The sequence below is a fragment of the Diplotaxodon limnothrissa genome, linkage group LG7, assembly GCF_057381915.1.
Source record: "Diplotaxodon limnothrissa isolate DT_005_m linkage group LG7, D_limnothrissa_male_GT1.1, whole genome shotgun sequence".
NCBI classification, from domain to species: Eukaryota; Metazoa; Chordata; class Actinopteri; order Cichliformes; family Cichlidae; genus Diplotaxodon; species Diplotaxodon limnothrissa.
The window spans coordinates 51,867,316-51,882,374 of record NC_140602.1 but is presented as its reverse complement, the minus strand read 5'-3'; the positions used below and the strand labels follow the sequence as shown (position 1 = coordinate 51,882,374).

General features: G+C 41.3%; 1 protein-coding gene across 1 annotated transcript; it reads right to left on the bottom strand.

Annotated features, from left to right (window-relative positions):
• Window positions 1–8,068: 8,068 nt before the first annotated feature.
• Window positions 8,069–13,905, bottom strand: LOC146629164 (BCL2/adenovirus E1B 19 kDa protein-interacting protein 3). The gene is made up of 6 exons (XM_085358390.1): window positions 13,721–13,905; window positions 11,088–11,238; window positions 10,744–10,825; window positions 10,555–10,628; window positions 9,769–9,915; window positions 8,069–8,830 (listed from the first exon to the last, which is right to left on the bottom strand). Exons 1-6 carry the CDS (start codon window positions 13,761–13,763, stop codon window positions 8,782–8,784), a joined length of 546 nt encoding a protein of 181 aa, XP_085214516.1. The 5' UTR covers window positions 13,764–13,905; the 3' UTR covers window positions 8,069–8,781.
• Window positions 13,906–15,059: the final 1,154 nt, after the last annotated feature.

Sequence of the window (15,059 nt, the reverse complement as noted above, 5' to 3'; positions counted from 1 at the left end):
TCACAAACATTGCCACCTTAACCCCATTCATTTGTAGGCTGACAGCAGGCTGACTTTGTTTTGTTGACATCCTGACGCACAATAGTCGCGTTGAAGACTGCAGCTGACTGCTAAATGTCACACACCTGGTCCATGTCTAAGAAGGAACCATTTCAAAGCCATCGTGTATCCGAATAATCCGAATAATACTGGTCGTGTCGCAGTATCCAACCACTGGTTTCCCTAGTGTGTCTATAGCATTATTTTTGCAATCAGGAGACGTAATTGCTGTTTTCCTTCCTCTGGTGTGAGATCAAGCTGTTTGGATTGTGCAGAAGTTTGTGCGTGTGTGTGTCTGTTTGTAACTTTTCACCCTAGTTCTGAATCATATTATTCACACGGCACACACAAGAAAATCCTGTACAGTTACTAAGTTTATCTGGTCAATGTGACATTTTCTGGCATAACTGAAATGATTTACAGGTACAGACTTTGGGGAAAGTGTTTTTTTTATGTCAGGGAAACTACACTATTAAAGAAAATAATAATTACATTCCTCATAAGAAGCTCTTTCATAAAACGACTTACATTAGGAGGTCTGAAGAACGGACAGACTTTTACAGACACAGCTGGAGGTGACCATAAGTCTCCTTGCTACTGCGCTGAGTGGTTAAGGGCTCATTACGCTGTAGGATGTAGAGCCTTAACAGGCACTGCACTGTCTTACCTGATGAAGTTATGTAACAGCAGCCAGTCGGCAAGTCACAGCGGTCTGAGCCAACACCTCATTAAATCTGTCGCTTCTATCGAAACCTCACCCCAGTCTGGTGGAGAGGACTCACTCCAAACCTGAAATTACAGCATTAAATTGCCTGAATTTTTGGTGTTAGGCAGACTGTAGCTCTGAACTCAAGGCAGAGGCCTAATAAATGGACCCACATCCTGCAGCATATTTAGTCTGCAAATTCTTGAGCCAAATTGGTATGTCATGGTGGATAACGCCGCCGAGTTTCCTGGAATCGTCGAACTCGGCGCAGAGGACATGAATACAAATTATACATCAAATGTTGTAGAAGTAATATGGTACAAAAAAATGTGTAGAAATGAGGCAAAACTTATTACTGTTGTAGATTCAATTAGTACCAGGCCTTGAGGTATTCGAGCTGAAGTTGGACTTGTCTAAAACTTAGAAATAACAGAATACCGATTAAACTGTTGCTGCTTTTTTCCTCTTTACTTTTATTTACCTGACCAAATTGCCCAACTTCATATCCCTGTAAAATCGCTCAAGGCGGCGTCAGTTATGGACACTGTAACGTGAACCTGCTCTTGTTGGAAAAACATAGCTATTATGTTAGAAGATTGATGAAAGGTGCACAAAGATATTCTCCGTGCAATAAGGGAAAATACCCTTTTTAAAACAACAATGCGGCCTTAGTGTCTCGCTAGATTACTCAGTATTATGCAAGGGTATTAATGAAAGCCCCCGCAAAGTCAGCGTTAGAAGTTATGGTTGATGGTTTTGCCATGTGTAAACTGTGAGTTCATTCTCGGATCATTTCAGACTATACAGCTGCTCTTTCAGTCACTCGCACCAGCTGGATGCGTTCAGACTCATTCACTCCAACTGAGTGGATGTTTCGCCTACACCTACACACCTCACTCTGTAGATGGAGACTGCTGTAAATCACTGCTTTAGTTTCTCGACACCCAGTCAGCTAGGCTGTGCATTTCCTTTCTTTCTGTTTTTCATACAAACCACCCCGATGCAACCTTTTCCTGTTTTTCTGACAGTTTTTGACTGTTTTTATTTTTAGCCATGCTAGCAGCACAACTTTAAAAGACATTACCTTTGCCTTGGTTCAGACATCTCACTGAGTACCGGATGGACTGCCATGAAAACTGATACAGACATTTATGTTCGCCAGAGAAGGAATTTTACAGACTTTGATAAGTCTCTAACTTTTTCTCCAGTGCTACCAATCTTTACATCGATTGGACGAAGGCACACTTTGACAGGTCAGAGGACGAGATGATAGGAAGGCAACTCAAATTTATACTTCTTACTGTTAAGGTATACAGAAAAGCATCTTTGAAGGCAGAACACAATAAACCTTGAAGCAGATGGGCTACAGAGGCAGAAAATTACACCAGGTGCCATTCCTGTCAGCTAAATCAGGAAACCAAGGCTGAAAATTGCACAGGCTCATCAAAATTGAATGAGAAGAATGTTGGCCAATAACTTCAGATTGCTGTTGGTGGTGTAATGATGTGGGGGCCTGTTAGTACCACCTATTATTTAAACACCACAGCCTACCTGAATATTGTTGTTAACTGTGTCCTCAGTGCATCCGTCTTCTGATGGCTCCTTCCAGAAGGACAACCAGCCATGTAAAGTAGAAATTATTTCTTTGGGATGTGGTGGAACGGGTGAATCGCATAATAGGTGCGCAACTGTTTCCAGCACCTTCTCTGTGCCAGGAAGATTTAAGGCAGTTCTGAAGGCAAACGGGGTCGGACCCAATATTAGTAAGGTGTAACTAGTGTCCTATGAGTGCACTTTACATCAGTGGATGTCAACGATTAAATTATGTATAAATTGTGTATTTGTTCCACTACATGGGATATAAAGCTACCCTCTTCTTACTGGTGCATCCAGTCATTTTAGCATCACTGCCATTACACACAGTACCCCCTCACTTTCATGTGTCCATATTCAAAAGGAATGTTCTGCTAAGAGTTTTGTGCCTAATTTACTCCCTTAAAAAATTACAAATAATACTCAAGCTTGTAATGGAAACAGTATTTTAGCCCACTCTGCATCTACCCTTAGCTAGCTAGCTACAGAGAAACTTTTAAAACATGTAGCTTGCTGCTAGAATGAATAGTTTTGCAATTGTAACACAAAGCGACATGGCAATGAACTTGTGCTTACTTACCAAATTCAGAAACATTTGAAAAGCTTTCAGTAAAGAACACTTGGCAGATCCTCCAGAGTGAAAAAATGCTGCATTGGCGTAAATGAAACCAACAGAGCCCTATTTGGTTTTACAAATCTTTATCTTACTGCATTTGACTGAGTAAAGTGAACTTGTTATAGACTGAAGCAGTACACTGATTTATACGTGTAGACTTAACACAAGAAATAAGCAGGATTAAATATTTACCATCTAAAAGGAGCCAGAATTTTTTTTCTTTTTCTTTTTTTTGGAGTGTGTGATCTCAGACAGGGGCACTCTGTGTGAAGTAAAGCCTTATTTGTTTTGCATTCAGTATTATTTTCCAAAGCTTAAGTTGTCATTAATGTTCCTCAGCTTTGTGTGTAAGGATGCACTCAATGAACCGAGTATGTGTGTGTGTGTCTTGTCTGCTATTATACAAAGTCAGAGCAAAGCCAACCATTGCCAAATACATGAAAAAAGACACTCTGCCTTTAACAATATTTTCTTTGTTCACAATATAGACAACAGGACAACAGACACCAGTCACTAGTGTCCAACGTAACTTCACATACTTAGCTTAAAATCTGAGATAGCAGTAAATGAGTTGTTTTAGCTGAAATATGAGAACTGCATGTCCAGACAAACCGAGTTCTGCAATAGAGTAATAGAGCAGCAACACATCGGCCGAGGGTGAGGTAGAAACAACACTAGCAGGACAGACAACCACAGAATTCTTCTTCTTTAAATCCAAAATCTGAATCAAGCTTATAGCTCTCATGCAGAGGATTATGCTTTAAATATAAAGATAAGAACATGTTTTTAGACAGTTTGGCCTACAAGGCAATCACTGGTGGAGGATTGTTGTCAGGAGAAGCTTCCTTTTTCACCTCCGAACAGCTGGTGAATCTCAGCAAATTAAAGGCTAACGGTCAACACAGACCCATTTGATGTCAGCAAGACTTATGGGAAAGGGAATTTTTTAAAGATATTTGATCATCCAGCAAGCTGTTCTGAGGAAGCATATGCTGGAGGCACACATCTTAATCCACCTATCCTAATCTTCTACTCAACTCAGCAAAACACGAACGGGACGGTTCTCTTGGCATGTCAGGACAGCGCACGTGTACACTTAAAAATTGAGTTGGTTTGTTTACACAGCATGAGCAGTGACACATTGTGCTTCACTGAGTCTTATTCCGGGTGCTCTCATCTAATCCTTCACACATCTGGTGCACGGAGACCAAGCATGTCTGGGCTAGAAAGGTCCACCTTGCTGTGGGAAAGAAAAAAAGCACTCGAGTGGAGAGCACACTGGGTTCAGTTCACGTCCACACCCGGGCCGCGCTCACCTGGTTTGATTGAGCGCTGCACGGAGGAAAGAAGGACGCACACATGAGGTGGAGAGGCAAGCCAGCACATGGAAGCAATTATTGCCTCTTCCTGGTGTGCAGTCTGGCCCAGCAGATACGAGCACAAGGCGAACACGTGTGTTTGGGTACATGACAGGTAGAAAGAAAACAAATTCTGCTCGCACACAAAAGAGCTTCTTTCACTCACTCTGTTCCACATCGAACGCTTGTCACATTTCAGGCTTATTAGACAAATTGCTTCTATTTGCTCAAGAGTGACAGGAAGAATGGAAAAATGCATAAAACTCAAAACAAAAACGTTGCCGTCAATGCATTCATCGTGCCTACTGAATGCCAAATTACATCTGAAGAGAGACGCAGCGACTCCCTTCTACAAACACTCAGTGTAGCAAATATCAAATATTGGAGATGAATGTGTTTATTCCACATGAGTGTAACTATTTAAGCCCACACAATGCAAACAGAAAAAAGGGTTTTTCATTTTTTCATTCCTGTGTGGGAGTGTTCACGGTCCGGTAAGCTGTGTGTGGTTATGTGTCTGCTATTTGACTACGTCATTGTGTTCTGTGGAATTATAACCTACTGTCCCTCATTATGAGTGGCGCACGAGGGGGAAGTGGGCCACATGTGGTAAAGCGATGTTACTTGAGATGGAGGCTCAAATTAGTGACCTTGTTTTAAAGTTAAGGCGCAAACGCCGTGCCAGTTCAACTGGATTCTTTTGTTGTGTCCAAACTCTTCGAAACTGGACTCTCTATTTCCTGTCTAGCTGTATAGGAGGAGGATATAATGGATTTCCCAGAAAGACAGATGTCTGATCTCTGAAGTGTGGTCCAGGAAATGAACAGATTTCTCCCATATTCTGTCTGGGCCTCAGTCTCCTCTCACTTCAAGAACAGGATTTGGATTTTCTTTCGTAACACCAAAAGCTCAAAGTCATATCTATAACCCTATTCAGCATAAATCTCATTGTCTAGTAATATCTTTAAAGAAACGATGTGGGGAAAATGGTGATTTTTATTTTACTTCTTTGAAAGTAGTTGTAATTGTTACCATCTTGAGGGAGGATATTACAGGGCTGGCAGATCTTAACGCAGTCCTGTCCTATAAAGAAGCCATGGAGGATCACACCAAAATAGGATGAAGCTGTGTGGGAACACGGTGATTTACAACAGCCAGTGCCACCTGTGGCTGCTTGTTTGTCCAAATAACAAGATAAACGGCTTAGGGGGTTGAACCAGGGACAATCCACAGGACTAAATTAACAGTCTAAAGAACAGTTCAGGTGTGCCACTCCTCTGATTTTCTTCTTTTCACAGAGTTTTGTATCGTTTGATGTCATCTGACAAGGCAAGAAACAATTATGTGGGTTGCAAAGGAGCCAATAGTTTAGAAGCCTTATCTAAATCTCTCCCACCCTGAGGGACATGCTCTTGGTCAGTCACCCACATAGGTTCATACAGACATTATCCACATAATAAGATTTTGTGCAGACATGGATGTATTTTGTGTTACTTTGTGTTAAAGTATTTCACCTTTTTACTCTACTGCATTTTGTTTACTTTAATTTCAGATTAAAATATAGACCTCCTGGTTGCTGAGCTAAAGCCAGGAGGTTATTGGAGAGAATCTGCCATGCGTTTTCTCCATCTTCTCTCCAGTGTCCTGACTCAAAAAAGAACCCCCCCAAAACAGAAACCTACCAATAAAATACATCAAACTGTGTAATCTGTTTAAGATTTTACTGATCTTATGCGTAGAAGAGATAAAGAAGGCACCGTGATGGAAGAACAGGAAGAAACAGATTCTGGATGCATCCAATCTTCAGAAGAAGACCTCAGCAGGGAGAATCTGATTGTGTGATCCAGCAGTCGGAGCTGTATCACAGCAGCTTTATATATATTTCAGGATGTCAGTGGGGGCAGTTTGAGCTCTTGTTCGGAGAGTTGGGACCAAATCTGAGGAGGCAGTTTGTCTGAGGTATTGCACCAGTTCCACTAGTATTTCACGTGTTGCCAAATCCAGCGATTGGACTCTTAGATCTGGTTATTTTGATTCAAAATATAGGAAAACTTGGGCTTGGTTAAAAAAAAATGTCACAAATTCGTCAGATGAAATTACATGGTCACTGTTAAAAGCTGCAATTAGAATAGGTGAAAAATATTTTTGACCCAAGTAATATTAGCTGATTTTACGTGTCTGGTGTGTAAAGGCTTTTAGGGTTTGTGTGACCACTTAGACCTCAGAGAGTGACACAGCTATGGCAGCATAGTGACCACGCCCCTAATAATGCTAAATTTAGACCTTAATACAATTTAGAGAACTGTAATAGGAACAATTCGATCCTTCTACAGTTGTCATGAAGGAAAGTATCAGCTCTACAGACTGAACAGTTTTGGTGCACATTTGACTTACCTTTTGCTGCTGTTGTTTTGTTGTTGCTTGAGCGGTGATTTGGTTACATTCACGATGCACGTGGCACTAAGAAATAGCCTTCAACCACTGGGAGCCTTTGCAAGCTCTATTATAATGGTTTTTTGCATGAATAATTTCAGCCCAGAATTATAATTTGCTGTTGTGAAATGAGCTCTTTTCATAGTTATATTATTACTTGCTGCTAATGTATTAAGTACAGCTCATTTCATTTACCACGACGGATAGAACAAAAATTTCAACTTGCTTTTCTATTTATACAAGCTCCAACACACTTGAATTACTATGCTGTGTGACAAATTCATTTATGTCAAAGATGATGAATGGGCATTTCCGGAGCACGTGCATTCACCTCGTTCATGAACTAAGCGTTTCCTTTTGCGCTGTTGAGTAAAACTGGTGCCAAAACATGCACCAGTAACTACCCATAGATTGCTTGGGCGTGTTATGTGTTGGGGTCTGTGAATGGAAACCAGGTGCTCTTGTGCTCTGCCAAAGCAGGCCTGTTGATGCATCGTCAGCTTGGTGTGTCTAGAAGTTGCTTGCTGTGCTCATTAGCGCAGCAGGACCCCTCACATCAAACGCTCTGCTAATGGCTGATAAAGTAATTGTGCTTGGTCAGGCTGGACAGAAAACAAATGGGGCACGTTTATGTCCAAGGCAACCGTGCAAAACCCTGGTGGCTTCTCAGTCCCAGCCCCACCCCACCATTCAAAATCCAAGCCAGCTATTTTTACAACATGTTAAGAGGAAACAGCTTTTTAGTATATGGGAAGGCAATAAAATGTCAAATCCTAGATTCAAGTCAAAGCAGCAACTTGTTAAAAAATATAGGGAAGAGGGTGACTTATGTGAGGTAAGAATGACAAAGGCAGATGTCATAAGGCTCCTGGAAGGTTTCGGTTAGACAAGAGAAAGAGTGCTCACAGGGGAACAATGTGCTTAAGGAGCACCGGTGGCATACACACCAAAGAGCTCATCAGGACAAACAAACAAAGTCATTAGCAGTGATTTACCTCATATGAAAACAGGAATCAATTTTAAACAGATGCTGCGGTTCATTTGCAGGTTGTTTACATCACAGTATGTTTTAAAAGTCTTTTTGTTGTTGTTGCTGCTGCTGTTGTCTCTGCATGCCTGCAAGTAATCTCCAGACTAGCAAAGCATAGAAACGTACACATACAGTGGCCAACGCTTACTTCAGCACATCTCTGTGCTTTGCTGGCTAAAAATTCTTCACTTTCCCCACATGTATTAGAAAAGACGAGCATGTGTACAATACATGCTGTCAGGGTGAGAGCAGAGGAGAGGAATAAAAGACCCGAGAGACACATTAAGGTTTGGAGGAGTGAAGTTTAATGGGATCGTGATTGCCTTTGTCGGAGGTCAAATATTTAATGGGTTTACGGGACAAAAAGCACAACCAGAGCCTCTCCTACATTCACTCAGCCAACTAGAAGTCCCTACATTAGATTCACCATCAGGCCGACCAAAAAAAGAAAAAAGGAAAGAGCTAAGAACCGCTTTAAGCAGCTCAGTCTTACAGAGGATCATTGCTTCTGACAAATGACAGACATTTTGCTTTTTCAGAGGTTGGGTGAATGGGTATCGCACATTATCCTTTTCATTTTGTTGGAACACACCGTTCCCAACAAACAGTTTTCATCTCCTCCCATCAAAGGGATTTATTATTCTAGCTGAGTAGAATTCTCTTTCCCTCTCTTCTTTTGTGTCAGGAAAACTACCCCCCCTCGGATTACACTCCTGATTAGCTGGTTGAGATCAGTGTTACTTTGCGGGAGAGTAAAAGTGACCTCAGTCTGACTCACTGGTCAGCAGCCATCTGCTCCCAGGGCCCTATGAAATGCACAGACAACAAAGAGGCTGACAGAAAAGACAGAGTACTGCTGGATAGATAGAGAGACAGGTACAGACAGGCAAGGTCCTATTTTAGCCCCATGACAAAGAAAGGAGGCAAATTAGTGCATTACAGAGGGTGGACTTTGACCTTATTGGCCACACTGTTAGCAAATAGGGGCACTGGCGTATAGTTGCTGTCACAGCGTACTGGTGGTGGATGCAGCCAATCGCTTTCCTATGTAGATCCTAAAAAGGAAAAAAAAAAAAAAAAAAAAAAACAGGAATCAATGATTGATCCTTTGCTATAGCCCTTGGACCCCAGTCACACAGGCGGGGAGACTGTTAATCAAGCACTTTGCAACTGCTGATCATGAGGATAAAATATGTATTCCCCAACATGTTGGAAAGTGATTGGGGGAAGTTGCAGAATACTGCTAGGTAAATTTGGTTGCAAAGAGAAAACCTCCCTGTGATTGCTTTGGTTGCTAACATATTTTATTTTGCATGTATGATGCCGACTTATCTGCAAACATTTGCTAACTAACCAATCAGTAACAGTGGAACTGCAAAAACTGTGACAGAAAGGGACAGAAACCCTTTAAAATACAAAAAAAATGTGCCTTTTGAAACATTTTGGTTTCAGCAAAAGGGAAAAATGGTTCTTTGAAAGTTATTTGTTTCCAGTTTGCATCACATTGTTTCAGTGTGTGCAGACAAATCAGCATCTTCCATGCAAACTACAGGAGACCATGGTAATCTGCTAGCAACCAAAGCAATCACAGAAAGGTTTTGGTGCAGCATCTTCTTTGTGACTAAATTTTCCTAGTAACTCACAAACCAACCGGCTGTAGTATATGGATTTTTTGACACCCGATGTATCAAATAAGTGAAGGCTATAACTCAGAAACTAAGGGCACTGCATTATCATAAGGTAGCAACTTGTCAGTGAAAAGATAGACCCTCCCTACCGTTAACTTGTCTCAAGCTTGTTTTTCTTACATCTATAGCTTCAGCTGCACATCAGCAACATCATTTTAAAACCACTTAGAAGGGCACACAGGGGTCAACTCTTTGATCGCTTTCTTAATTTGCACACTTTCCAAATTCTACCAGGATGAAAAGCATCCAGTTATTTTTTCCCCAAGTATTACCAAGAATGTCAAGTTTATGTGAATGAATCTCACCCGACTCCAAGCGTGAGAAGGTGTGAAGCCAGCAGCGAGGGAACAAGAATGAGGAGAACATCAGAGGAGAAGATGCCTCTCTTCATCACCTCTGTCTTTCTGACACTGAGGGAGCTCTGCTGCTTTGGGTGCTGAAACACAAACTCTCTGCAGAGAAGGAAGAGAGAGGCGTCGGAGATAAGAGATGCGGAAGCACGGAGATTGAAAGGCGGGGGGGAAAAAAATAAAAATAAACAGAGATAATGAGAGCACAAGAGAGAAGCCTGAGAATACAAGAAAGAAACCGAGAGCCTGAGAACTGCTACCTGTCAAACAGGCTTATTTTATTGCAGGAGATTAAATGTCAAGTGCGGCAGCATAAATAAAAATGAAAGCGATTCATGGGCTTCAAAGGTATAATCCAACTAAATTAAAAAAAACAAAAAAAGACAAAAACAATGTGCTATTGAATGTTTTGTGAGTAAAACGGGCTTTTTATAAACACACAAACAAACCAAAACAAACAAACAAAAAGCTTATTTTTGTTTACTTATACTTGTATGCATATTTAGAGGGCATACTGCCAGGGTGACGTCATGAATCTTGGCTGGTTCGTGTTACAATTCATTTTTTCTAAAATGTATTATTTTTTTAAACTAGAAAGAATCTTTTAATTATGTACCTCTGGAGGCGCGGGCCTCGAGTCACCTGCTGTCAGTCTTTAAGCCAAACTAAGCTACTTGCCTGCTGGAGTAAATCATCACAGCAGGAATAAATAACAGTAACATTCAAAGGAGCTAGGCTTACTTCGGTGGCATGTTTTCAGGTCTACTGGACCAATCCCACACCCAGTCAGTGTCCACCCGTCGCTCACCATCCTCCTGAACGCAACAAGAATCAGATGATGTTGAATAATTTGAAAAAATTATATATTTTTTTTATGTCTTTATCTGATAAATATTAACCATGTCTCTGTGTTCAAATGAAAACCAGCACCTGTATAGTGACACAGTCACTGTCGTGCTCACTGGTGGGTCTTGGTGAGCCGGTGGACTGTGGAGTCGTGGCCTGTGGAGGACTGTGGATTAAAAACAAACAAACAAGTGAACTTGTACGAGGTGGGTGCGGTCTGGAGAAACAATCAAGCTGCAGTGTGATAATTTTACAGCCCAACAAACAAGAACAGAAAAAGTAAACACGCCATGGAAAACAAGCAAAGTTCCTCTGAGCACAAAACAAACCTCATTACTGTGCAAATCACTTCTACACCTCACTGTGCAGCTCGCCCGCCCCAAACTCCCCAAACAAAACAAGTTCGTGCTAACAAACTGCATCATTACCTGTCTCTACTCCGCTCGCACTCCAGCTGTGCCTCCAGGAGGATCCTCTCCAGCTCCCCCTGCAGGGCGGTGGAAACGCTGTCCTGCGGCCCTGTCAGGCTCTCTCTGCGGCTCACGGCTGCAATCAGCTCCTCCAGCTCGACCCAGGAGCCTGACAAGAAAAAAGGAGGGCAAGCTGAGTTTGTGCTGACGCTTAGGTGTCGGTAAGAAGGGGAAAAAAAACAATGCTTCTCAGTACACCTATATTAGATTTCTAATAAGCCAAGAAGGAGTCATGATGTGGAAAGTAAACAAACAGAAGCCATTTTATGGAGCTTTTAACATTTATGGGCATTTTGTTGTCTTGTTTATAATCTTACTATAATTACAACTGTACATATTTCATTTTGAAGTCTGTGTAATCCCAGAAAGGTCCAAAGTAACCGTGTTGTGCATAGTTTTACATGTGAAAAACTCATTTTTAATGTTCTATGCAATGATGCAGTTAGCCCACACTTTCTCCTGATTCTTTTATTTATACTTGCCATTAACGTGACTTAAGTCATTTGATTACCCAACTATGTTATGCAGATTACTTCAGCTTTATTGTCATAATGACATATTCAGATTATTTTTACTGCCAAGTAACTGATCCTAACCCGGTTCCGAAACATTGTCAGAGCAAATTTCACACTGCATTACTGATGCACGTTTTTAGGTCCTTCCTAGAACTCTAATCTCTTTAGCGCCGAGTGGGCAGTGAATGGACAGGTGTGTGTTGTTGTCCACTGGCATGTGGAGATTTAGAAGCTGCCCTGCGGCTGTCCTGACATGAGACGCAATGACCTCAGAATCACAGAGCTCGTGGCTGGATGGAGACACGCTGAGCCGCGTCCAAAAAACACACATATTATCATATATAAACAGTGAGAGCAAGGCAGAGTGCTGAAGGGGGTGGAAGCAAGGGATGGGGGGAAGGGAGGGCAGAGGAAACTGTGCCATTGCCCTAGTTATTTTCCTACAGAGGGGAGTTGTGACATAACAGCTGCCTTGTTGGCTGCCTTATCTATGTGATGCCACTCTGCAGCACTAAATCAGTTTCTATGGCGCAGTCCTGTACACATTCATCTGTGCCGCTGCCAAATCAGCTTTATGTAATGTGGAGCCAGGATGTGAAAAGACTCAATGAACTGCAGCACAACAGATTAATTTGTGCTCTGCTAGGATGAGAATGACTGTTTCCATTTTAGGGCCAAGAAAAAGAAACAAAAATTAGGGTGTGAGGTGCAGTTTGAAAGAATGGCTGCAGGGCAATCAGATTATTTTTGGACAGCACGGGAGATTCAGATTTTGTTTGTCTTTCTAGAATTGAATATAAAGTTACCTTTAAAGCAGCTGTGTCCTATTCATGTGGATGTAAAAATAAAAAAAAGATAAATAAAATATGAAAATATGGTTGCATTTATATTTTTAATGTATTGATACAGACAATAATTTTGATTCTTTTTACATTTAAAAAGGCTGTGATAGAAACGGGCATGGAGACCCTGAAATAAAGTGGGAAAAAGAAGATCAATACCTAGCTAGCTAACTATTAACGAAATGTGAAGACACGCACTGGTACTTATATAACACTTTTCTACCCTAATCGAGTACTCAAAATGCTTTTTTACTACAACCAATCACACACACATTCATACAAGCACTTTTACATATCTATGCACCTTGTTTAAAATTGACACACACTCACAGTCCAATGGATTCATTGTGGACAACTCATCAGCATGCGGACTCAAGTAGTCAGGGATCGAACCACCAAGCTTCCAATTGGTAGACAACCCACTCTACCTTCCCTGTTAGCAACAAATGTGAGGGAAATCTGTTTATGTTTTGTGTGTGTGAAAGTAAAAAAATGCTGGTGGATATATTGGATTATTGGATTTTGAAATTACCATCTGATAGTTTCTTGTTTAGCAAGAAACTATCAGATGACATATCAGCGATGGGTTTTCAGTTTTGGGCTGAAATCAAATATTTGTCAAACTGATCTTTTATTATTTATTTATTTATTTAGTAAACAACCTGCACATCAGTGATTTCCACTGTACAGCTCCCAATGATACAGCTCACAGTGATCCACATGTTTTACCCAGCATCCTCTGTTCCAAGCAATGTGCAGCCAGCTAAGTGGAGCTATAAGTATCAGAAAATCTCCGCAGCTTAATTGGCTTACAGAGATACAAACAGATGAGTCAGGGAATCCATTTACACAATGACAGTAGCAACGACAATGACAACTATAAAACTGCCTGTGCCTTGTTTCCGTCTGTGGCCTCTTCTCACACCTGCTCTCAGAGTCTGACAGGCTGTTAGTATCTTGTCTTCATTGATAAGCAGCCACGGCTGGCTAGCTCTTCATTCAAACACACTGAGGGAATGAATGTTCTCATTGCCTGAAATGTTTTGCCCACACACTGTTGACATTTGCATCGTGAAATTGGAGTATAAATCGACCCGTGCGCACGCAAAATTAATTTACAGCCTGTTTAAGGTATGCAACAATCGGCTACAGACACGCTATTAAAAGGCAAATAGTTAACAGTGATGACGTAACAAAGAAACAACGGCCTGGTCCATGTGCCACCATCACTCACCGTAGAGTCCGTCCTCTGGCGTCTGCGAGCCGGACAGAGACATGTTTGAACGCTGGGGAGAGGCTGGAGAAAGAGCTCGGAGAGATGCTGACACTGACCCAGGAGGACAAGCAGGTGCAAAACCGGTCTCTACCCTGTACACGTTACCCTCAGTCACTCTGCGTTGTTGTGTAGACTAAAAATGACACCGACGCAGCGCTAATCCGCTCCCCGTGCCCTCCCTTCCCCGCGCGCACCCCCTCCCTCTCCGCTTTCCCACGTGTCAAGAAGGAAGAGGTAAACAAACAGACTGTGCAGCTTAACATCACACATAGATGGATAGATAGTCCTGAGCACCTATTCAAATTGCACCCACCATTCACACCATTAATGATCTGTTAAGAGCAGTTACTAGGTAATTAGTATCTATACCGACGCTGGTGTGGGTACTGGATCGATACTACAAGATAAGATTGATACTTTGTTTCTATCCTCTAGGTTCAGTATGTAACCCACTGAATTGGATTAAATTAATTCTTTTTTTTTGGAAATGAAAAAATATACCTCAAACATGCGCTGTAAAGAAAATGTCTGAAACTTTTGTGTACATCTATTTTATGTATTGCCAACACAAGTATTTAAACAACAGAAGTTGACCCACAATCCTAATATATAAAATAATAATAATCTTCTCATAAGTTGTGCCCCATTACTCTGCTCTGCATATGTTGAACTATTGTTAGCATTGGCATGGCTATTGTTGTGTATTTATTGGTATCTGATCAATACCAACATTTGCAATATCGTACAGCACTAGCAATTATTTACAGGGAGAATGAACAAAAGTAAAACATTTTATGTGTTAATGACTGTAAAACAACAAATATGATATTGGCCTTGAGCACAGTGTGGGTAATAGTAAAGAGCCACTGGGTGATCACTGTGTGCAAGAGTCACTAAACTCTGATCGATACTGTAGGAGTAGCAGGTCTTGTAAACTGTGGACAGATGGACGTGGATGCAACATTGTATCAACTCAATGGGCCACAATGAGCTGAAAGCCCAAGACCGCAGTCTGTTATGTTAACACAAAACAAGTAGTGATTGACCTCTGGAATCAAAGTGCTTGAATAAATACTTAAACTGATGGCGATGCCAATCAACCAGCCAACACTTGATTGTAAATGGGCAGAGGTCAACAGTCTAGTATCGTTACAGGTGGAAATTCTACCCATGTTGGCTTTGTTGTAAATTTTAAAGATTAATGGAGCAAATGACTTTCTAGAGGGACTAAATACTGAAAGTAATGCATTACATTTTCTAAAAGTACTTTGTAGTAGATTTTTATCAACACTTAGAT

Bases quoted from the DNA above. Each gene is read 5' to 3' on its own strand.
- LOC146629164 (XM_085358390.1), bottom strand. From the start codon at position 13,763: ATGTCTCTGTCCGGCTCGCAGACGCCAGAGGACGGACTCTACG. The intron at 11,239-13,720 runs GTGAGTGATGGT...TTTTCTTGTCAG, and splicing joins GCCAGAGGACGGACTCTACG to GCTCCTGGGTCGAGCTGGAG. The intron at 10,629-10,743 runs GTGCTGGTTTTC...TGTTGCGTTCAG, and splicing joins GTGACTGTGTCACTATACAG to GAGGATGGTGAGCGACGGGT.